This window comes from Poromitra crassiceps, assembly GCF_964638095.1.
Source record: "Poromitra crassiceps genome assembly, chromosome: 22".
In the NCBI taxonomy this organism is placed as follows: Eukaryota; Metazoa; Chordata; class Actinopteri; order Beryciformes; family Melamphaidae; genus Poromitra; species Poromitra crassiceps.
This window is the reverse complement of record NC_139647.1, coordinates 1,572,856-1,595,965: the sequence shown is the minus strand read 5'-3', so window position 1 is coordinate 1,595,965 and position 23,110 is coordinate 1,572,856. Positions and strand designations below refer to the sequence as shown.

General features: G+C 44.4%; 2 protein-coding genes and 1 long non-coding RNA gene across 3 annotated transcripts; 2 read left to right on the top strand and 1 right to left on the bottom strand.

Annotated features, from left to right (window-relative positions):
* Positions 1–2,996: 2,996 nt before the first annotated feature.
* Positions 2,997–7,987, top strand: lrit1a (leucine-rich repeat, immunoglobulin-like and transmembrane domains 1a; the record flags this gene model as incomplete). The annotated part of the gene is made up of 4 exons (XM_083658552.1): positions 2,997–3,118; positions 4,500–4,960; positions 5,860–6,165; positions 6,879–7,987. 4 exons carry the CDS (start codon positions 2,997–2,999, stop codon positions 7,985–7,987), a joined length of 1,998 nt encoding a protein of 665 aa, XP_083514678.1.
* Positions 7,988–10,775: 2,788 nt separating this feature from the next.
* On the top strand, positions 10,776–14,046 carry lrit2 (leucine-rich repeat, immunoglobulin-like and transmembrane domains 2; the record flags this gene model as incomplete). Its single annotated transcript, XM_083658223.1, has 3 exons — positions 10,776–10,885; positions 11,196–11,968; positions 13,253–14,046. The coding sequence occupies 3 exons, from the start codon at positions 10,776–10,778 to the stop codon at positions 14,044–14,046; spliced, it is 1,677 nt and encodes a 558-aa protein (XP_083514349.1).
* Positions 14,047–20,697: 6,651 nt separating this feature from the next.
* LOC310796469 lies at positions 20,698–22,905 on the bottom strand. Its single transcript, XR_014553676.1, has 4 exons — positions 22,865–22,905; positions 22,078–22,204; positions 21,551–21,662; positions 20,698–20,764 (listed from the first exon to the last, which is right to left on the bottom strand). It is a non-coding gene; the product is annotated as an uncharacterized lncRNA (long non-coding RNA).
* Positions 22,906–23,110: the final 205 nt, after the last annotated feature.

The following is a 23,110-nucleotide window of genomic DNA, read 5'->3' as shown; positions in this document are numbered from 1 at the left end:
CTACCTCACATAAAAAAAAAATTGAACTATCCCTTTAAATTAGAAAGTAAAGCATAAGACATTATAAGACATAATCTATGTTATCTCTAGGCAGATGACTGCTTATTGCTTCCCAACATCTGATATAAAATGTGCATCAGTCAACTGTTTACATTTCTTGTCAAGTTGAAATACAGTATACTGAAGTACAATCTAGCCTATATGAGGTTTTACAATTCATTAAGCCTGTTCATTCATTCATTCATTGATGACTCAAAGATGACGATGGAGTGATGATTGCAAACACACACAGAGGATCCACAGGATCCACATCCTGGCTATTATACCCTAGATCTGTCTCACTTTATTCATCCTTTATCCCATATGGCAGCACTGTGTTTTGACTCGTGGAGGAAAGTCTGGACTCACCAGGATTTGATTTGTGGTCAGAACACAAGTCACGACTCAGAGATGTCAACAGAGAACACCAAAGCCTCTCACTGATAGTCTCTCACAGACACTCTCATACAGTAGTCAGGGGTACACTGATGCCATGTTAGGGATCAAAAACAATTCTGGGATCTCACTGACGAGACAAGAAAATATTAAAAAAAATTAAGTCACAGCCATAATGCATGCCCATTTAGGATTAATTTGGAGTGGGGTTTACTGAGTGATAAGTCCAAAAATATGGTCTAAAATGAGCAACTAATCCTGTAACTGATCAACAAGTGTGTAACTTAGACAACTATTTGTGTGTGTGTGTGTGTGTGTGTGGGGTGTGGGGTGTGGGGGGGGGGGGGGGCGCGCAGACATAGTACAGACTGCCCAGATGGCTGCATTTCTCTTGGTTGTCTCGCTGATGTAAATGCAAAAATCCCTGTGTCCTTGACTGACCCCTGCAGGACAGACTTTAGATGTGCACTTTTCACATTGGACATGGGCTTGTTTTTGTGTCCTAATGTGCTCCTTAAAATTGGTCACAAAAAGAAAACACACTTTGATTATAGGGGCCTTTACTAAATTGAGCATATTCCTAAATTTAACTGGAAGAGTAATCTTGTGAATGTAAAGATGCTGACACAAATAATAATAATTATGTGGATATGTTTTGATGACTTTGTTTTGAAATGTGTCGTAGTTGATTCATTAAACAAACTACAGTTTATGTTGGTGGCAGAACTCTGGCACAGTATAATCCTTACACACAGTATATTGTATGATAATCACACAATGAACATACTTGTTCCAATATTAGCACAATATGTCATTCTCTATGTTATATATTATAGAGAATATCTGCACACTAAGAATGACATTGCTCCTTAAATAACGTCCAGTCTTCTGGTCCATAGCCTAGACAGCTTAATGAGATTAACAGTGCAATATGGAATGTTTAAGTTCACAAGGTTGTCCTCCCTTGCTCGACACATTTAGTGCCTAAACAAGATCCATGCAGCTTTACATCCATACAAGGTTTGTGACTTGAAGGATTTACATACACAAGGTTAAAGGGTGCATAACTGCCACTTAAGGAGGATGAGAGAAAAGTTTGAATGTCAAATTTTAGTGCAAGGCACACACAACACAGACACACATGCACATGAGGGTGAGAGAGAGAGAGAGAGAAAGAAAGAGAGCTATATTATTGATGTAAATAATGTTTTTTGTTATTGTCCCCATATTGCAGAATGGCAGATTCTGTCAGACTTTGAGCAAACAAACTTCCGACATGGCCTTGTTGTTCTAAATCTGTTTTGGCTTCCAAGTCTTTAAAACACATTTAAGCCTTGGATCATTTGGCCGTCTCTCCAGACTTTGTAATGCGAGCCAAGTGTAACACTAACCTTGTAATGTGAGTAAAGGGAAACACGTTGGAGCGGTGCCAAGATGTAGTAATTAGTAGTAGGCTACGTAGTAAAAAAAAAACTGTAAAACAAGAGGCTTTGTAATTTCCTTTGAGGTGTTTTCCCAGTTTGTGGAATTCTGGCCACAGGTTACTATGGACAAGAACTAAAGGGCCATTCTCCTCTCAGTCAAGCCAAAGTATGGCTCCTGTATTTTCTTACTCTTGTTTTGATAAGACCTTGTGTCTTTTTAAATATAGATTTGTGATTTACTTGCAAATTAAAAACCTGTATATTAATATAGCTAAATGTAAATATTTTGTGTTTGTTTGTTTCCTTTAGCCATGCTGCCTTGACAGATGAGGGATAGTGCCTGCAATGCAGGCGATGGAACGAAGAATGAAATGAATATGAATGAAAAATGATTATGTAATAGACTACTAGACTACGTATAAAACTTTTATTTACTTTAATGAGAATTGATCTGTGGTTGATTTGCTGTATAGTGCCTATTTATAATGACACAGTGTTCCATGGGGCGTTTTTTTTGTCCCTCATTTAGCATAAATTGTCTTTTTTTAACAATATGTTTTATTGAAATAAAATATACAAGTTTGTGTTTCCTGACTACACTGCATTCATTTATCACAATAATGATAATAGCAGTAGATGTAATGTAAATTAAAAATATAGGCTTTATAGAAAGAAAAATCAGAAAATGTGAGCATATGTGAAGCCACAGCAATAAGTTAGGGGCCACCTTGTGGCAAAACATAGTGGTGTCGTCCATTTACAGATTAACAGTCACGACAGGGCTCAAATGAACAAACAACATTTGAAGGGGGGGGGGCGGTAAACATCACAGTGGATTATGACCATTTCGGAAGTATTTTTCTGTGATAATAAATAGGAGGTCTCTGCGCAGCCTATTGGATTCCGGGACGCAATACGCGCATCCAGAAAGAACGCCAGTCCTTTCGCTAATCCTCGTCTATCCTTTTTGATCTGGGGACTCACAGCAGTCTGATCATCACTATGGGACAGCGGAGCGGTGGGACAATTAAAGCCATGCCGATGATATTCCGATAAATGAGGGGGGGAAAGCAGGTCTGTTGTGCGCGCAAACTGGGAACACGTAGGCAAGCTGCGTGTGCGTAAAAGGGGGCCAAAATGTTCCTCATCCTGCTGCTGGGGCTCTATCTGGCCACAGGTGAGCTTCTCTCCTCGGTGAGCGCCTGTCCGTCGCAGTGCAGCTGTTTTTACCACAACCTGAGTGACGGATCTAAGGCCAGGTAAGTGGTGGAAACACTGCAATGATGACCTAATCAAACTAATCAAAATACCTATGCTAATTTTGTTTCTGATGTGTGCGCCACGGAGGCATCCTTTTTGATGGGCAGGTATTGTGCTCATATGATTATGCATGGTGTGAACACGTGTACAAAAGATCATTCGAGTGCATGGGTGCATGTCCAATTTTATTTAATGCTGGATTATCTCTCAAAGGCAAAGATACTTTGCTCCCACATCGTTTTTGTGAGTTTTTGAATGGATTGGGGACAGACCCGGTCCCTTTGAAGTGGGAGTGCACTAGTAGCAACAGTGCAGGCAGGCAACAGCAATGAAAATAGTGTAGGTGTTATATCATAAATTGTTGCAGCAATTTTTGGGTGATATCATTTGTTACACAGATTTGGTGTAAGATTTAACCATTTTTGACCACTCAAGAATTGAATTAAATATGGTCAGAAATCCTTCCAAAAACCACATTAACACCCCAAAGACCTTGAGGAACACCATCGAATAATTCATGCTGTGATTTGGTATCAAAAACTTTTGACATTTGGAGATTTCTGTAAGAATTGCATTTTTTCCTGCGATTGGGTGGCGAGCGCTTCTGTTCTGGAAATTTCTCAGAAAACCCCCTTATTGTCAATATAGGAAAGCCTACTCCCCCCCCCCTGAATGAGGCTCTGATTACATAGAGGTCACAATAGGTCATTTTATACATATAACAGAATAGGCAAAAACATCACACATTTATGAATTACTTGATTTCATAAATTGAAAGATAAATGCAAAGAACTGCATGTTTTTTGTGTGCCAAAACCTGCATGGGATTAGATCAACGTGGGCAGGTCTTTAAAGGGGAGACTTGTGGGTACTCATAGAACCCATTCTCATTCAGATATCTTGAGGTGAGTGGTCCAGGGAGCCCTTTACAAATGGCCATGCCAGTTTTTCACTCGCCAAAATTTAGCCTAAATTTGGAGCGTTAGCCCCCTTCCCAACAGGCTAGCATGACATGGTAGGTTGTCACCAACTATGTTCTAGGTCTTCTAGTTTCATATGATACCAGGATTTTCATTCTAGCTTTAGAAATGAGCCTGCTACAGCCTCTGAGGGGGCAAAATATTAAACTGAGGGTGCATTGCATGCTCTTGCACCCCTATAGAACCGGGCCTGCTGAGTAACCCCTAGTATTTTTTGTTACTTGTGATCTCACAGCATTTCAGTGGACTTTGGGGTTTAAAATGTTAAATAAATATTTTCTATTGGGCTGTTAATTTGCAAATTTGCAATGATTATGCACAATATGTTGCTTTTAATTCTTTACACTATAGTAGTGAACACAAATACACATGTATTTCATACAATATGTCTCTCTTTTAGGAGCGTAATCTGCAATGACCCCGAGATATCTCTTGTGCCTGTCGGGTTCCCTGTTGACACGTCCAAGCTGCGGATCGAGAAGACAGCCATCAAGCAGATACCGAGCGAAGCCTTCAACTCCCTCTCCAGTCTGGAGTTCCTGTGGTTGTCTTTCAACACGCTGTCCGCCTTGAACCCGGACAGCTTCCGGGGCCTGTTCAGCCTGGAAGAGCTTCGGCTGGACGGGAATGCCCTCCCCGACTTTCCCTGGGAGTCTCTCATGGATACGCCCAACCTCAGACTTCTCGACTTGCACGACAACCAGCTGGGCTCGCTGCCCGCAGAGGCCACAGCTTACACGAAGAACCTCACCTACCTGGATCTGTCCAGCAACAGCCTGCTCACCCTGCCGGCAGAGGTGCTCACAACCTGGCTGGTGCCAAAACCTGCGCAAGGTCCCGGGAGCTCCAAGATGATACTTGGTAAGACATGACGCGTTGCTTTCAAACTTTGTTTACCCAATAAACGATTCGAGGCTGTAACACCCCTAGTCCACATTAAGGCCATGCAGGGGTGGATTTAGAGAAATACTCATGGAACAAGTACTTTTCATGTCACTTTTTTAACCTCTTCCACTTGGTTTCTGTAAGAATTGCATTTTTCAGCGATTTGGTAGTGAGCACTTCTGTTCTGGAAATTGCTCAGAAACCACCATATTTTCAATATACCTAGCAGAACCATACAGAACCTAGCAGAACCATACACCCCCTGAATGTCCCAGGTCTCTAGTTTGTGGCTGTAAAGTTTCACGAGGCTGTGATGATCCTAGAGGTCACAATAGGTCATTGTATAGTACAGTGAGGTCAAGTTTTGAAAAGAATTGTCTCACTCCAGTGAACTAGCTACTCATCGTCCTACAACATTCTAGAACTTGCCTCTGCCAATCAGAACTGCAGGACGAGGAGTAGTCTAGGGCCTAGAGACTACTCCTCGTCCTGCAGTTCTTCAGGGGTGGCCAAACCTTTTTGGTTGTGGGCCACATACAGATAGCCTATAGGCCCCTAGGCCTTAGGCTATCTGTTTGGTAACAATTATAGGATTATATTTCACATGAGAGGCACTGCACGCATTACGCTGCTCCACTTAATGTTTTGGCAACGAAACCTGACCTTCATCACGACCATCACCGATATGATCACCACCGCCGCTGTCGCCGTGGTCGTAGTCTTGATTTAGTTTATGAATTAAATGTTAATCCTCTTACAGGATTTATCACATAGCCTATACATCCACAGCAGCCATCTGTAGGCTCGTCTATCACCAGCTGGATGCCTTTCTCGCAGCCTCACTTGTCCCGCCCACCCGTCCCCTCTCACCTCAGGTCTCCACGATAACCCCTGGGTGTGCGACTGCCGGCTGTACGACCTGGTGCAGTTCCAGAAGTCTCCTCTGCTCTCGGTGGCGTTCATCGACACGCAGCTGCGTTGCTCCGCCCCGGAGAGCCTGTCGGGGGTCTTGTTCAGCGACGCAGAGATGCGGCGCTGCCAGACGCCGCGCGTGCACACGGCCGTGCCGCGCGTCCGGACCTCCGCGGGAAATAACGTGCTGCTGCGCTGCGGCACCATCGGAGTGCCCATCCCGGACCTGACTTGGCGCAGGGCGGATGGGAGAGCCTTCAACGGGACGGGTGAGTGAGTCAGCTTTTGGGAGTCTGGGGTCTCTCTCGATCTCTATCGCTCTCCCTGTCTCTCTCTGTTGTGCTTGAGAGAAGAAATAATTCGTTAAAGACCCTGGAAACCCAAAACAAATATGCATTTTGAGTTCTTCACACCACAGGAACATATGTTAATAAGCCAACAGCCAAATATGAACGATGATGAACGTTGCAAAGTATAAATTTAGGTTTGAAAGTCATGGAGAAACGAGGCAAAATTATCTCTTTATATTGAAATGGCGATATTTAGGATTTGGGTTGAAACTAATGTCTCAAACTTTTTGAGGCTTATAATTACTCACATAAGACCCTAAATTACATAGTTAGAAGGTTTTTGTGGATTTCGGTTTCCAGGGTCTTTAATTAAACAGAGAGCTACTAGGTAGGTAGTAAGGTTGTACATCTGTCTGACAGCTGTGGCCAGAACAGTGAGTTATGCAACAGCGATGATGGATGATGCAACATTGTCTAATACGTTCTTTCTGCACGGGCTTATACATATTATTTACACTTAACTAACACATTTATGAATGGGTATTTGCCTCAGATTACACAATTCTTTTCTACTATTCAAAGTGGTCCTGTGCTCAAACCCTTTTCATTTGTTTTCCCCGTCATATTATTTTTTTGTAGCGTGTCCTTTTTGTTGTCACAGTTTAACAGCCAGTGTGTTTGTGTCCTCACAGTCCAGCAGGAAGCCTCCAAGGAGGGAATCACCTGGTCCATCCTCCGTGTCCCCGAGGTGTCACATCACGATTCAGGGAAATACATCTGCAAGGCCGTTAACTATGCCGGGAACGCCGAGGCTGTCGTCTCTCTCACGGTCTTGAACACGCCCAAACCAGATGCTAACCAAACCAGCATTGACAAGAAACCCAAAGAGATGGGCAAGGCTGCCTACCAGGAGAAACTGGTGGCCATATATGTGATTCCAACCTCCACACCTCCACTCCCACCTACGCTTGAGCCTGGTCCTAGTCTGGGTCCAGGTCCTGGAGTAGTCGGTTATAGTGTAGCTGACAGAGCCACCCCCGGGCCTGACAGAGCCACCGCCGGGCCTGACAGAGCCACCCCCGCGCCTGACAGAGCCACCCCCGCGCCTGCCACCTCCTCCAGCCCAGACGGACTGCTGGACCTGGAGAAGACCAACCTCAGCAACCTGTCAGCCAACACCTCCTCCCTTCAGCAGGACCCCGACAGGGTGGTCCGCTCTGTGAAGGTGGTGGGGGACACAGACAATACCATTTCCCTGAACTGGAGGGCCCCTAAGGCCAAGAACACCACAGCGTTTAGCGTGCTGTACGCCGTGTTCGGCGAGCGGGACATGAGGAAGATCAACGTCGGGACGGGTCAGAATCGCGTCACCATCGAAGGGCTGGTGCCCCGGACCAAGTACATCGCCTGCGTGTGCGTGAGGGGGCTGATCCCCAAGAAGGAACAGTGTGTCATCTTCTCCACCGACGAGGCGGCCAGCGCCACCGGCACCCAGAGGCTGATCAACGTCATCGTGATCACGGTGGCGTGCATCATCGCCGTGCCGCTCACTGTCATCGTGTGCTGCGGGGCGCTGAAGAGGCGCATCCAGAAGTACTGGGGGAAGAAGCCCAAGGACATCCAGGACTCGTACGCCACTTTCGAAAAGCTGTCGCCCAGCACAAAGGCCAAAGGGCTGGAGGGCGAGTATCTGACCCGACTGAACCCGGAGGAGTCCAACGGGCTCCTGTCTGCCCGCTCCAGCCTGGACTCCGAGGCCACGGCTAAGATCGAGGGACAGCCCGACGAGTACTTCTGCTGACGTCACGCTCCAGCTCCGGCGCCCGCTCCGCGCCACCTCCCTCGCACTCGGCCACACACTCCGCTCCCCCATCAGAACCATAACGCTCACTCACATCCCCGCCCCCACGCCCACCCCCACCCGTACCCCCACCACTACCCTTACTCTCACCCTCACCTGCATCCCGACGTCAGTCCCCCTTCCACGGGTCCCCACAGCCCCCAGCCGTGGGAGTCCCCCCCGCCTGTCCCCCCTGCTCGCTGGATCACGCCACCAACGCCGCCGCCACAGCGAGGCAACTTCTATCAAAGGACGTTTGCACGCTGCACTATCATGGAAATATCAGTTTAGGGGAATTTTTGAAATTGTTATTATTCCCCCCCCCCTCCGAATGTTTCTGGAATGTTTCATGCTGAAACTCACCGGAATGTCATAAATGTATCCATAAGATAACACCAATACAATTTATGCACTGAGACAAAATTCAAACATGCATGCTTTCATGCCCAAACATTTATATTATATCAATATGGGAACCCAGAGTCTATTTTTATTTGAAAAATAGACTCTGGGACAGCCCTACCTTTTTTCCCAGCTTCCTGTACAGCGCGCCTCTCCTGCCGCCGTCACTTCCTTTTCCGCGTCCGTGCTCCACTGTTTACAGTCTAAATAGCAACTTGCACCACGACTTTCCAGTCATTTCCCACTGTTGCTGTGAGATGAGTTGATGTCTTCTATGCAGTGTGTTTATGCGTTAACGTTATTAGTGAATAACCGAAACAGACGCGGAAAAGGAAGTGATGGTGACTTTTCTGTCACTTACACTTTCCTTTTCCGCGTCTGTTTCGGCTATTCACTAATAACGTTAACGCATAAACACACTGAATAGAAGACATCAACTCGTCTTACAACAACAGTGAAAGATTACTGGAAAGTCGCGGTGCACGTTGCTATTACAGGGGAGCACGGACACGGAAAAGGAAGTGATGGAGGCAGGAGAGGCGCGCTGTACAGGAAGCTGGGGAAAACGGTAGAGCTGTCCCAGAGTCGATTTCTCAAATAAAAATAGACTCTGGGTTCCCAGATTGATATTATATAAATGTGAAAGGCTGAAGGAGCGTAATACTCTCAGACCTCTTGCCCCAGTGAAGACGCCTCTGCAAACTGTTCCGATCTAAGGGGAACTCAACAATTGCTATTCCGTTGTTTATATCACTGTATGTGTATGATCTGTAAATACTTTCCTGGATGATGTCCACTTACATACACACAGTAAGTCTATGCCTCTGTCTATATCTCTCATATGTTCTCAGAGAAGATATCCACACAGGCATGGTTCAATACTCTGATGACTGGATCATATGTTCTCAGAGAAGATATACACACAGGCATGGTTCAATACTCTGATGACTGGATCATATGTTCTCAGAGAAGATATCCACACAGGCATGGTTCAATACTCTGATGACTGGATCATATGTTCTCAGAGAAGATATACACACAGGCATGGTTCAATACTCTGATGACTGGATCATATGTTCTCAGAGAAGATATCCACACAGGCATGGTTCAATACTCTGATGACTGGAGGAACGCCGGAGCTGGAGAGAAGTACAGAAAGGACTGAACTGAAACAATGTAAATAGGGTGGAAATGATGCAAACTGTTCAAACTATTTATATTTCCCAACAATGAGACACATATTGCTTCAAATATCTCTATATACCTGTTGTGTGCCACCTAGGCAGCATTACCCCATGTAGAGCTATATCCCAATTATATTATTTGAATACATTTAAATAAACTTTTATATATATTATATTTATCAAGTTCTAGCGCTAGCTCTGTGTGTTCTTACCTACAATTTCATCTCACCATATCAAGATCGACCAAACTTCAATTTGGTTCTACATTCAATGAAGACAAATTTCACACAAACACATTTTCTTAGGTTTGTACACTGGTTTGCTGTTAGTTGATCTGTCTAGTTTACACTGGTTTGCTGTTAGTTGATCTGTCTAGTTTACACTGGAATGGCTTCAGTATCCGCGTGTTACAGATAGCCAACTGCTAACTAATAGTGACCTGTCAGCTGGCCAATAGAGAGCCAAAGTGAAACGTCACTTCCTGCTTCAGCACTGATAGAGAAAATTTACATCACATTAGCCTTTATTTGGACAATCACTAGTTATTAATATATTCATACACATTTCCATTTTAGTTACATATAGTTATGACACAGACAGACTTCATATTTTATGGTGTCAGAATTATGTGTATGCAATCATAACTTATTGATTAGGAAATGCGAATGGAACTTCAATTTTCTACCACAAGCACTGTACCAGAGATTTTCATCCGCCATTTATTTTCCCATAGACGTTTCGTGAAATGCTTATACAAATAGTTTTACTTGGTTGTTTTTTTTAGTTTTGGTCCAAGTGAAATGTTCTATGGTCTCTCCCGATTCTAAATATAGCTGAACCGTTTGGTTTGACCAAGTAAAACTATTTTTTATAAGCATTTTATGAAATGTCTATGGGAAAATAAATGGCAGATGAAAATCTCTGGTACAGTGCTGAAGCAGGAAGCAGGCGGTCACTTTGCCTCTCTATAAGAATTAAACCTGTAGTTAGTGGGCCAGACCATCGGGGCCAAAGACCTACTGACACTGTCAAGTGTTAATCATGCGTGTTTGTGCCAAGCCTACGTCAGGGATTAAGATTTAATAGGCTTCTCTCGGCTGCCACACTGGTAGCCTTGTCTTGAGCACGGATGTAGCCCAGAACCTTTGGCATTTTCTCGGACTATGGACATAATCTGTTACTTGCTAGTTATAGTTTTGTTGAATATCCAAATGAATGAAACTTATTCCCAATGTTTACGAGGATGCAGCTGTGTAACAGACCGTCATGGAAGGTAAGACCTTGTGGCTAATCTACATCGAGGGAAAAGGAGCCAATTTAAGCTGCTGTTATGTGTCAGTGGCTGAGGTTGGATGAATCGACCACAGGGCATATGGTTATACGGATATTATAGGGCTTTTATTTTACAAAGCTATTTGAAATGGTGAACTTTATGCCATAGTTAATCCAATGTATTGTACCTTTAATTTGTGAATAGCCTACAGCCAGCTACTGGGCATTGTTGAACTTTGTTTATGATTATTAGACAACATGCTAACCACAATTAGCCTAGATCATTTAAGCCCTGTTCCCTTCAACCATAGGTCGCTCATATGCATGGAGGAGAGCGCGTTTGGGGCCATACCAGAGAACCTTCCAGATGATATGACCAAAATACGAATAGAAAAATCCCACTTCACAGAAATACCCCGGGGGGCCTTCTCGAAAACGCCCGCCTTGGAAAACCTGTGGCTGAACTTCAACGACATCACCGTGATCAACTCCAAGGCTCTGGAGGGTTTGGGGAACCTCACCGAGCTCCGTCTCCAAGGCAACAAGCTGCGGTCGGTGCCATGGACAGCGTTCGAGGACACGCGTGCCCTCAAGATCCTGGACCTGAAGCACAACCAGCTGGACGTCCTGCCGGAGCACGCGCTCAAATATTTGCCAGGTCTGACTTACTTAGACTTGTCCTTCAATCAGCTTACGGTGATATCGAGGGAGGTCTTCCTAAACTGGCCTCTCTATCAGAAGCTACAGAGCGGAGAGGAGCGGGAGAATGTGGTGCTGGCGCTTCACGACAACGCCTGGCTGTGCGACTGTCGCCTGAAGGGCTTTGTGGAGCTGGTGCGCTCCCTCAGCCCTCCGATCATACTGATGAACTCCTACTTGAGCTGCTCCGGGCCGGACTTTAGGGCAGGCACGTTCTTCCATGACCTGGAGCTGAGAGCGTGCACGCGGCCCGTCGTCACCATGCCGGCCGCCAACGTGAGCGCGTCGCAGGGGGGGAACGTCACTCTGCGCTGCCTGGCCAAGGCCCGGCCCAGCCCTGCCCTGTGGTGGACATACGGGCTGAAGATCATCAGAGGGTTTCAGGGTAAGTGTTGAGTCTGATGTCCACCTCATCCAGACACTTGGCTGTTGAGGGATATCTTGTGGTAAATTATCATCATCCTACCAACATATTTAAAGGTATAGCAACTTTTTAGGGCCCTCCAAACATAAGCAAACCATAAACTGTTTGTTTAATTTTGTATTGTTTGTCAACATTAGAGCAAAACAGGCCTGTGTTTTGACTTATGGTGCAATAATAAGAATTAAAAGAGCACATTGTCCATCTAGAAGTCCTATTCTTCAAGAATATGACTTTAGAAAAACGTTTTTTTTTACGTTTGAAAAAGTTGCATAGTATACCTTTAACATACAAAGCCTACAACATTGGGACCCCAGAAATAAACTAGGCTACTGTAAGGAACAACCATCATAGTAAAATGTTAACTTATCTCAAAACATTATGTAATTAATGTAATCTGAAAAACAAACAAACAAACAAACAAACAAACAAACAAACATATTATTATTTTAGGAAAGTTACAGTTAAAATCCATACACATACTCATGTTCTTTGGTATAGCTGTGTGTGTGTGCGTGTGTGCGTGTGTGTGTGTGCGTGTGTGTGTGTGTTGCAGGAGTGGTAATGTTAATGTTTTCCATTTCCCTTTAATCTTTGTAATCTCCATTCAAACACGACTGTAGCATTCTAAAATTATTGTAACTATATTCAATCAATCACACACATAGTCCATAGAAAGAAGATTGAGGAGAAAAATATTAATATTATATATAAATTAAAGGGCTACTTTGCCGATTTTCAACCAGGTTTGTATCATTACAGAATCGGTAGTATATGCAAATGAACAATATTTAACTAACCTACATCTTGCCTGGACCAAGAGCTCCATGTTCCTTCACAGAACCTCCTGGGGCAAATGTCATTTGGTGCAGTTTTTCCATGGTGTCACTATTACTGTCACCATTCATCATTATTCCCTTCTCTACCTTCATTACTGTCACTATTCATCATTATTCCCCTCTCTACCTTCATTCACACAACTTCCTGGACCAAATGACATCATTATGACATCATTTGGACCAGGAAGTTCTGCGAATGAACGGGGAGCTCTCGGTCCAGGCAAGATGGAGGGAGATAAACATTGTTCATTTGCACTACTGATTTTGTAATGATATTCGAAAATCGCCAAAGTCACCATTTAATGACATCATATGTTTCCTAATGCCGTTCGAGTGTTATGTAGGGTCATTTTGTCAGCACATGTGCCCTTTCTCAAAACAGTGCACATCCTTGTTGTTTTCCTCTCAGAGTCTCAGGAAAGAGTAGATGAAGACACCCTCCGGTCCCAGCTGGTGATCCCCTCGCTCCGCCTGGCAGACCGTGGCATCTACACCTGTACCGCCATCAACTTCATAGGAAACTCCTCCACCAGCGTTCTCCTGGACGTCCCCTCTCCAGACGGCTCCCAGGCCTCACACCCCCCCGGCTTCCCCCCGGCGGCCACCGCCGAGGAAAACGTCTACATCGACATCCGCATCGCCCAACAGACCATACGCGGCATCACCATCGAGTGGTCCGCCGCCTTGGATCGCCCGTCCGAAACCGGGTTCACCGTCCACTTCGGCCGGTCAGACTCCACCAAGAAGGAGACCATCTACATCGGCCCGGGGAGCAACTCTTACTCTGTCTCCGATCTGATGCCCGCGACCAAATATGAGATTTGTGTCACCCTTAAGAGCCAGGCGCCACGCCCCGGCCAGTGCATCGTCTTTGTGACGGGCAGCGACGTCACGGAGAAGGAGCAGAGGGAGAAGCTGATTCACATCGTGGTCATCGTGTTGGCCATGGTGCTGGCCGTGCCTGTGGGGATGTACGCCTGCACCACGGACACCAAGCTGGCCTGCCCGGAGGGCTTCACGGACAGCTGGAAGAGGCGGCGCAGAGAGGGCGGCCCGCTGGAGGTGGAGAGGCACTGCACTACCTTCGACAGCCTGCAGGCGGCCAGCGACGAGGGCCTGGTCAATATGGAGTCCAGTGAAGACAGGAAGGTGAGGAGGAGATCTGATGACAGGCTGCATCAACTCACAGCCCAACTATATTAAATTAATATTTACTGAGTCACGCGGTGAAAACACAAAGCTCGCTTGCTTCAGTTCAGACACACAAAGTCACCCCCTGTTTCTAGCATTTCACTGTAGTGTGCTGATACCGTCCACAAAGTATGACAGTTTGTTGTTGTTGTTTATATGTAAATATGTAAGCTTTGATATTGACAAAGTACAAAATTCACAAGAATAGAAATATTGCCTGCCTATGGTTTTAATCTTATCTCTTCCTCTGTTCTAGGCATGGACTGAGAGTGTTGCAAAGATGTGAATGATGATCAAGATTGTAATTCAAGGATTTGCACCACTGTAGAGATACTGTAGAGATATACATATTATATATATATATACTGTAGAGACATACATACTGTAGAGAATGTGCTGCTGTCTGATTCTGTTGAATTTGTTATGTTTAGCTTGATGTCACAATGTTTTTTTTGTTTTTTTGGTTTTCTTTCTTCCCCCCGCTGATTCTGCCAAGCCCGTTCCCTTGGCTGTGGTTTCGCTAGATAGTAGGTAGGGACAAGTGGGAATCTCGATGTCATGATGTATTTCAGTGTCAATTTACACTCTTTGTTTGCTATGAAGCCTTTGTGATCGAGTTAAATGAAAGAGCACTCAAGATGGCTTTTTGCCGGACCCGGAACGGGCCGCCAAGAAACATCTCAGGGGCTTACTGACTGACTGACTGACTGACTGACTCACTGAGTGACTGACTGAGGGACTGACTGACTCCCCATTGTTGAAACATGCATGCGTGCTGTTGAACAGCAGCGGCAGCAGTTCGGGTCCGGCTCAACTACGCTTGCCTAGTCTTGTTTTTACTGATGAAATTTTCGGATCTCAACTCTAGATCCATTCTTTATCCTTAATTCCTTGTTAGCACTTTCATTTTGTTGTATTCATTAATGTATCTACTTATACTGTATATATGCATTTATTTATTCATTGTTTTGTCGCACCTTGTCATCAGATAACTTGACACATGACCTAAGAGAAGAACTTTGATTCAATCTGGTGATGATTCTAACATGGCTGAAATAGGTTCAGTGGAGCAGTGGTGGGCAGTCATGAACATGTGTCTGTGTATGTGCAGTGAAAAATATATTTCATTTTGTGACATTTGGCCTTGGCAATCCCTCAGCCCTTTCAGACAAGTAGGATTATATGAGCAGACTTAAGCTTTAAAAACTTTAACTCTGCATCCGTTTTATAATGTGCAAGGTTACTCGGCAATGCCCACTTTGCATTTGAATGAAATCGATTCATTAAATTGCGTGTGAAAGTGTGTGAATCTTGTACCATTTATGTAATGTGTGTATTTTTGTTTTTCCAAGTGAGTGGCAAAGGTTAAAACCTTCACAAACTTTAACTCAATGTCCATTTTGACAATGCACAAGGTGACAGGCTGATGCCTGCTCACACTGTATTTGAATTAAATTGATCCACAATAATTAACAGCTTAAATAAGGTGAATTATAAAGAATGAGAAGTGTCAACGTTGGAAAGTTGCCCCCTCTGCAACAGATGTTGGACTAGTGTAAATAAACAAATAAAAGGATTTATCATTGAAGTGTGTGAAGTCAACATAGTTTGATTGTGGAATGTTTAATCCTTCTTACGTCACTGTATACGCTACAGTTCCTGTCTGCCACTTCTGCCACAAGAGCCGTGCGTCACACATGACCTGTGCTGTCTGCTGACCAACCCAGACAGATGGCACATCGGATGTGCGTTGGCCAATGGCATTGTTCATTTGACATAATACCTAAATACTGGCATCCTCTTGGATCAAATCCCTCCATCCCCATGTGTTTCCTCCTGTGACGCAAGTTCAGTCCATCTCTGAGTCTGCGGAGCCGGTGCTGCTGACTTAAGATAAGGGCTTTAGCATTAAGATTAGGGTTAGGGTTTTCTTATCTAACGACGACCAGACCCAAACCCGAACCATATTGTTGTACTTGCCTAAACCTAATGTTTTATAAAAATGTGTGCAGTTTGACCAGGAGTTGAACTCTAGTTCTCTGATTGGAAGGCGTGCACCTTATCCATTTAGCCATAGGTCCAAGCTCACTGACAGCTGCACTTTTGTCACACCATAACACACCCTAATCTTAACCACATTTTTTCCCCTTGTTGTTGGAGGATAATGATTGGCTGTTCAATAAAGTACTTACTAATTAACACCAGAAGGTGTCAGTTGAGTGTGTAGTTTACCATGTAACCTTCAGTCCTCCCACAGTAACCCTGGTTCAAATCCAGCGTATGGTTGTTTGTTACATGTTCTTCTTCCTTCCACACCTCTGTCCACCATACATCTGTCAATAAAGCATCAAATGTCTGAAAAAAATAAAAACATAAAGGATGAGCTCTTATCTTTGTTTTTTTACCATTAAAGTTTTCAGAGACTGTCTGTTGTATTCATTAATGTATCTACTTTATACTATATGCATTTATTTATTCATTGTTTTGTCGTGCCTTGTTACCGTCATCAGATAAGACCCCTTATACGCCTACGTCACAATGACAACAGCGTCAGATGCGCAAGACGGAGGCAGAAAGACAGACTCCGCGCAGCCCTGTCAAGTAGTTTTCCAGTGCCTGTGAAACTATTCCAGCAAGACATGTCTTCGTGTTGTGCAGTGCGATGCCAGAAGTAATCTCAAACAAGCCATTATAGCCTATACTTTCATTCAATGTCACAATGCTGCGGGGGGAAGTAGGCTACTTCATAGCTTAAAGGAACACTGCCGATTTTCAACCAGCTTTGCATCATTAGAACATCAGTAGTATATCAGAAAACTGTAAACTGTTTTTAAGTCTGTCATTTAATTTGACAGTTATTGAGTGTTAAAGTGTCCACACTCAAATTAATAACTCATTAACTCAAATCAACTCTCAATAACTGTCAAACAATTCATCATTCATCTAGTTTGACAGTTATTGAGAGTTGATTTGACTTAATGAGTTAAGTCAAATCAACTGACTTACCATATCAATTGTGTTAGGGTATGGTCGTGGTTAAGAAAACCCTAATCTTAACCACATCTATTTGACTTGCTGCATGTGCTGTGTGTTTGAGCTGGGCTGTAGTCCAGTGGTGAAAGACCATGCCTTCCAACCCAAAGGTTTGTGGTTTGAGTCCCGGTACGGACACTAAAACCTTTTCAAGTCTTTCATTGGGAAAGCCATAACAAAACTGCCTAGAGATCCATTGTAAGTTACCTAGGCTGATGGTCTAGGGGTTAAGGCGGTGATCCTTAACAACCCCGGTGCAGGTTCGATTCCTGCAGGGGCTTTGAAGTCGTCTCCCCACCCCTCCCTCCTCCCCCCCCACCCCTCCCTCCCCCCCCCCCACCCCTCCCTCCCCCCCCCCCCCCCAAGGCGGTCACCTTAACAACCCCGGTGCAGGTTCGATTCCTGCAGGGGATTTGAAGTTGTCTCCCCACCCCTCCCTCCTCCCTCCTCCCCCCCCACCCCCCCCTCCTCCCCCCCCCCCCCTCTGCCATCTCCCGGCCTCCTTCCTTCACCGTGTTCTCACTCAACCACTCTCACCATCTCTGCAGGGACTGTGCCTGCTCCCCTCTCTCCTCTGCGGGTCAGTCCCTGCAGAGATGGTAGTAGAGTGGTTGAGTGCGAACAGGGTGAGAGGAAGGAGGCTGGGAGATACATACATAGATGGCAGAGGAGGGCATTTTGTTGGGGGAAGGGAGGAGGGAGTTAGAATGGGGGGATGGGTGGACAGGTTGAGGTCAGACAGTGGGGGGGCGGTGGACTGGTTCCTGCCTTGGGGGGGGGGGGGGGGGGGAGATGGGTGGACAGGTTGGAGGGGAGGTCAGACAGTGGGGAGGCAGGGGGGGGTGGTGGACTAGGGGGGTGGTGGACTGGTTCTTGCCTTGGTCTCTTGTCCTCTCCTGCCTTGAAGTCCTCTCTCCTGCCTAGAAGTCCTCCTGCCTTGCCCTCTCTCTCCCTGTCCTCTCTCCTCTCTCTCTCCTGCCTTGAAGTCCTCTCTCCTGCCTTGCCCTCTCTCTCCTGCCTCTCTCTCCCTGTCCTCTCTCTCTCCTGCCTTGTCCTCTCTCTCCTGCCTCTCTCTCCCTGTCCTCTCTCTCCTGCCTTGTCCTCTCTCTCCTGCCTCTCTCTCCCTGTCCTCTCTCTCTCCTGCCTTGTCCTCTCTCTCTCTCCTGCCTTGTCCTCTCTCTCCTGCCTCTCTCTCCCTGTCCTCTCTCTCTCCTGCCTTGTCCTCTCTCTCCTGCCTCTCTCTCCCTGTCCTCTCTCACCCCCCACAATGGATCTCTAGGCAGTTTTGTTATGGCTTTCCCCAACAAACGACTCGAAAAGGTTTTATTGTCCTTAATAAACAGATCACTATTCAAAACTTGACAAGACAAGACTGAACTAAACCAAACACATACAGTAGGCTAAGCCCCTGCAAATGGGTCCAGTTACAGTATGTAGGCAGCAGTCCTGGTGCCTTCCCCTGTCAGAAGCAGGGACATGAATCCCCCATTGAAGGATGCAGCCCCTCCTATGCAGAGACAAACATCATTAGTTTTCAATTAACCACTCAATACAACAAGAGTCCCCTTCAACACAACTATTATTACATTGACTTTCCCATACGTCAAACCTAATCATTTATAATGACTCCAAGTAGTTTAACCCCTCAAAAATTGGTTTTACAGTTTTTCACAATTGTTTAAACACATTAGACACAATGTGCACAACCTGAAACTGAACATGCAAAGGCATAATTCTACTGATAAAGCATTCATATAGTGTTTTCCATTCTGCACACCAGTGTTCAATGGGTGCTTAGAAATGTCTACTCATATGATGTATGTGTTTGTCATTTGAAAAGAAAATACCATTTAGTGAAGAGTTAACACTGTTTTGAGGGCAAAGTGTGCTTTTGCAAGAGAAGGGTAGGATTTTGCATTTTGTGTGTGAGTTTTGAGATTTGTGTTTCGGGTTTTGAGAAAGTGAGGTAGTCTATCAGGAAATGTGTTTAACACGTTCACTGCCAATGACGTATTAATCCGTCAAAAAAAATCCAACGGTTGACTGCCAATGACGTATTAATACGTCAAAAAAATGAATCTTTTTTTTTTGACCGTGGGATGTGCATCTAACCCTTTTACATCTCTTATATGATGCCACTAAGTGGCGACAGTGCTCTGCCAGACTAGAGGAAGGCAAGCAAAAAGCTGTGTGACGAAGCCATTCTCATGAAAATGGATTGGCGAAAACGCTTTCGTTTTCGCGCTGATTGCTGGCGGTGCGGGATTGCAAATTTGCATAATAGATTACGGGTGGAACACACTTTGAAACACGCAGCATAAATAAGACCAGAATCGCAAAAGCTTCATCAAAGCTCTCAACCGAAACCACAAGAAACGAGCGAGCCCATCCAGACTTGCACAGCGGCCGCCAGCAGACAGGCAGCAGCAGCAGAAGCAGTGAGCCTGGTGACGCGAGGTTACAGCAGCAACAGAAACGAGCTTGTGACACGCCCGCTGCAGCCAAGAAGAACACACACGGAGGGAGGAGTTTGAAGGAGAGGGGTGTTGCCTGCTGTTATGGAGGAAATTACTGTTCAAAACTATTGTTTAGATGTCTGACGTCTTACTGATGCCAAAAATGAATGGTTAAAGTGACTGTTCTATCGAATTTCACAAAAAGCCGTTTATCTCAGAATAATTTTTCAGACGCTGAAACCATGCTGTATTCAACTGCTAATGCTTACATAACTACTAACTCTACAAACTAACTCTTTTAGACAGAGAAAGCACACATTCTATTAGTTCTTTTGAGATATTGTGTGTTCACAAAATCTTAGCAGAAAAGAATCCTCGGGTCTTGAAAGATGAGCCAGAATCCTCAAAAAAACCCTCTGGCAGAACCTACCTACAGTAAAAAAAAAACGGCTGGCAGTGAATGTGTTAAGCAATTGTGAAAAACTGTAATCAATTAAACCCCCCTACTGAATCACACTTGGCATGTTCCATTGCTCCCCGTCTACAAGTGAGGTTGGACCATGGGTTGGACCCATCTGCCTCCGTTTCGCCTCCTCAGTCCAGACCAGGAAACTGAGAACTGAGAAGAGGTGAGAAAACACACGGGGGTACAAACATTTTGCACAATGTTTCCCAATAAAGTCATTAGCTAATAAAATGTCTCTGTGTTGTTATTTAACTGTTTGAAGGGATTTTACAACGTGAGAGATTGCAGGATTACGTGGACACAGCACACGGAGTGTTAACTATCGCCCAGGCAGGAAGGCTTCCCCGCAGACAACAAATGTAAGAAATCGGCAATTAAAGTTTTTTTGGTACTGCCGAGCAAAAGGTAGGCAGGAAATCTACTGCTGCACCACCCGGGTGCCCAATTTCATGTCAACCGTGTGTACCGGTGTCAAAGTCACCAGACATGCCAATGAGAGCCAGTGGAGTGATGGAGACGTGGAGGGGGGAGGGAAGGCGGGGCCTGTTGGTCACAGAAATCCACCTGTAACCCGGGGCGCCTACCTTGTGCTTCTCTTAAGTAAAGAGTTTTAGTGGAGTCCCACCTCGTTCTTTTTGTTCTCCCCGACAAACAACGTGGCCACGTGGGCCGGCAGAACGTTCTCCAGCAGCAGGTGGTTCAGGTTCTCCCTGGTCTCGATCTCGTCCTGATCCATGTGGTTCTTGTTCTTCAGCAGTCGGAAGCACGACTCGTTCTAGCAGAGAGAGACGGGTGGTGAGGATGAGGGAGGTGTTTTTTCTTCTTCTAAAATATATATATATATATATATATATATATATATATTATATATAAAAGTATATATGAAGAGTTCATTTGCAAAAACAGGTATCTCCGTTTGGATTTTTTATCATTTTATTTTCTATATTGATGTATTGATACTGTAATTAATTTATTTTTGGGAAATGTTTATTATCAATCATAACTAAAACATATTCATCTGATAATTTCCACATAAATCAACTCAATGTTTTCTATGTGCACTCCAGGGAGTATCAAACAGATGTTGTTTGTTCATTTTAAGAATGGCGTTTACCTGTTTTTGCAAATTAACTCTTCATATTATATATATACTTTTTTTTAATATATATATTTATATATAGAGGTTGGAGAGGTTTGCACTCAATTTGAGAAATTATTTTGAGAAAACTTGTTATTTCAAGGCAAAATGACAAACTCCAGCATAGCATAAGACGCAAGAAGCTACTTGTTACATAGTCAAAGCCACATCACTGGCAGAAAAGCAGCTCTTACTCTAGGTAAAAGAGAGGAGGGCCATGAAGGAGGGATGTAAGAAAGGTTAGGAACCAAAGGTCACACATCTGCCATCCAGGTACTTGCGAGGCACCGTTAACTCTATAGGGATGCTATCAGTCTGTCTTTATGCCTGTGAGCAATACAAAGTTATTCATGTGTGTGTGTGTCTCTGAGAAATAAGGGATAAAAACGGGGAGGGAAATGGGGTGAGGAGCATTCTCCTTACCTGTTGTGAGATGATGAGCATAGTGACCAGGAACAGGGTGATATATATGCAGCTCATCACCTGGGGGTGTTTAACCAGGCCAAGCTCATTCAGGACAGATGCATCGTTAATGCTGGAGCACAAAGGGGAATTCATGGTTGGACCTCAGTTTCATTTGAAATGTTTCACCTAATTCATACATGGTCATTTTAGGGATGCAGGAATAATTAGGGTTAATAATTGTAACATTGTTTGTTCGTTTGTCTCTGTGTCTTTGACCCTGGTTGTCTAATGATGTTGGTATCAAGGTATTTAAGATGATCATCATACTATGCTGGTCACTGTAAGTGGTTCTGATAAGATCTCACCACCTCTGAAATACTTCATGAGACTGAACTAGACGATGCATGAAATCTAAGTGACTAGAGTGAGTGACTAGTGTTCAATTATGACTCATATCCTGTAATGCATGAGCACCCCCTCCCCCCTCACAGTACAATAAGACCATGTGACAGGATACAGGGTTGACATCCAGAGTTCAGTCCCACCTGTTGCAGTTCCAGTCGTGTGGATAGAGGATGCGTCCATAGGCCATGAAGAGCTCCTTCTTGCAGCCGAGGATGATGACGCAATAGCTAATAATTTGAGAGACAGGATGCAGCAGTAGACAGAGTACTGTGGGAGAGAGATGGGGGATGGGAGTTAGACCTGTGATAGTTAAAATATAGTTACAAGTTAGGAATAAATTGATGAAATAGTTGTAATGTATTTTCATTTTGTAAAATGCTTATAAAAATAGTTGTACTGGTTCAAACCAAATGGTACAGATATATTTACAAACAGGAGAGATGGCATAACATCTCACTGGGACCAAAACGTAAAACAAATGCAGGTTTAAAGACAATATTTTTTCAATGTTTTTTTGTTGTTGGTCCAAGTGAAATGTTCTATGGTCTCTCCCGATTATAGCGTTAGCTGAACCGTTTGGTTCGACAAACTATTTTATAAGCATTTTACGAAATGTCTATGGGAAAATAAATGGCGGATGAAATTCTCTGGTACAGTGCTGAAGCAGGAAGTAGGCGGTCACTTTGCCTCTCTATTGTTGCCCCTCTAGTGCAGGTTGATCATTTTATTTTCCAAACAATGTGGCATCCTTTCGTTCCTAACACATTACCAAGTCCATGTTAGGAAAGATATCCAGCATGATTTTTCCCCCCATTGAGATCTGATGTGTTTTCTAAGTGTTCCTTTAATTTTTTTGAGCAGTGTACGAGCAAGATTTTCAATTGTTATTAAACAGTCTAAATGTAATAACGATGCCTCACATCTTACCTTTAATAGTAGATGAGACCTGTCTTGATGATTGCAGTCTGTGTGCGGGCCGGGCAGATCAGGAAGAGAAATGAAACAGTGAGAAAACACACGGGGGTACGAACGTTTTGCACAGGGTTAGGGTTACACAATGTTTCCCAATAAAGTCATTAGCTAATAAAATGTATCTGTGTTGTTATTTAACTGTTTGAAGGGATTTTACAACGTGAGAGATTGCAGGAGGATTACGTGGACACAGCACACAGA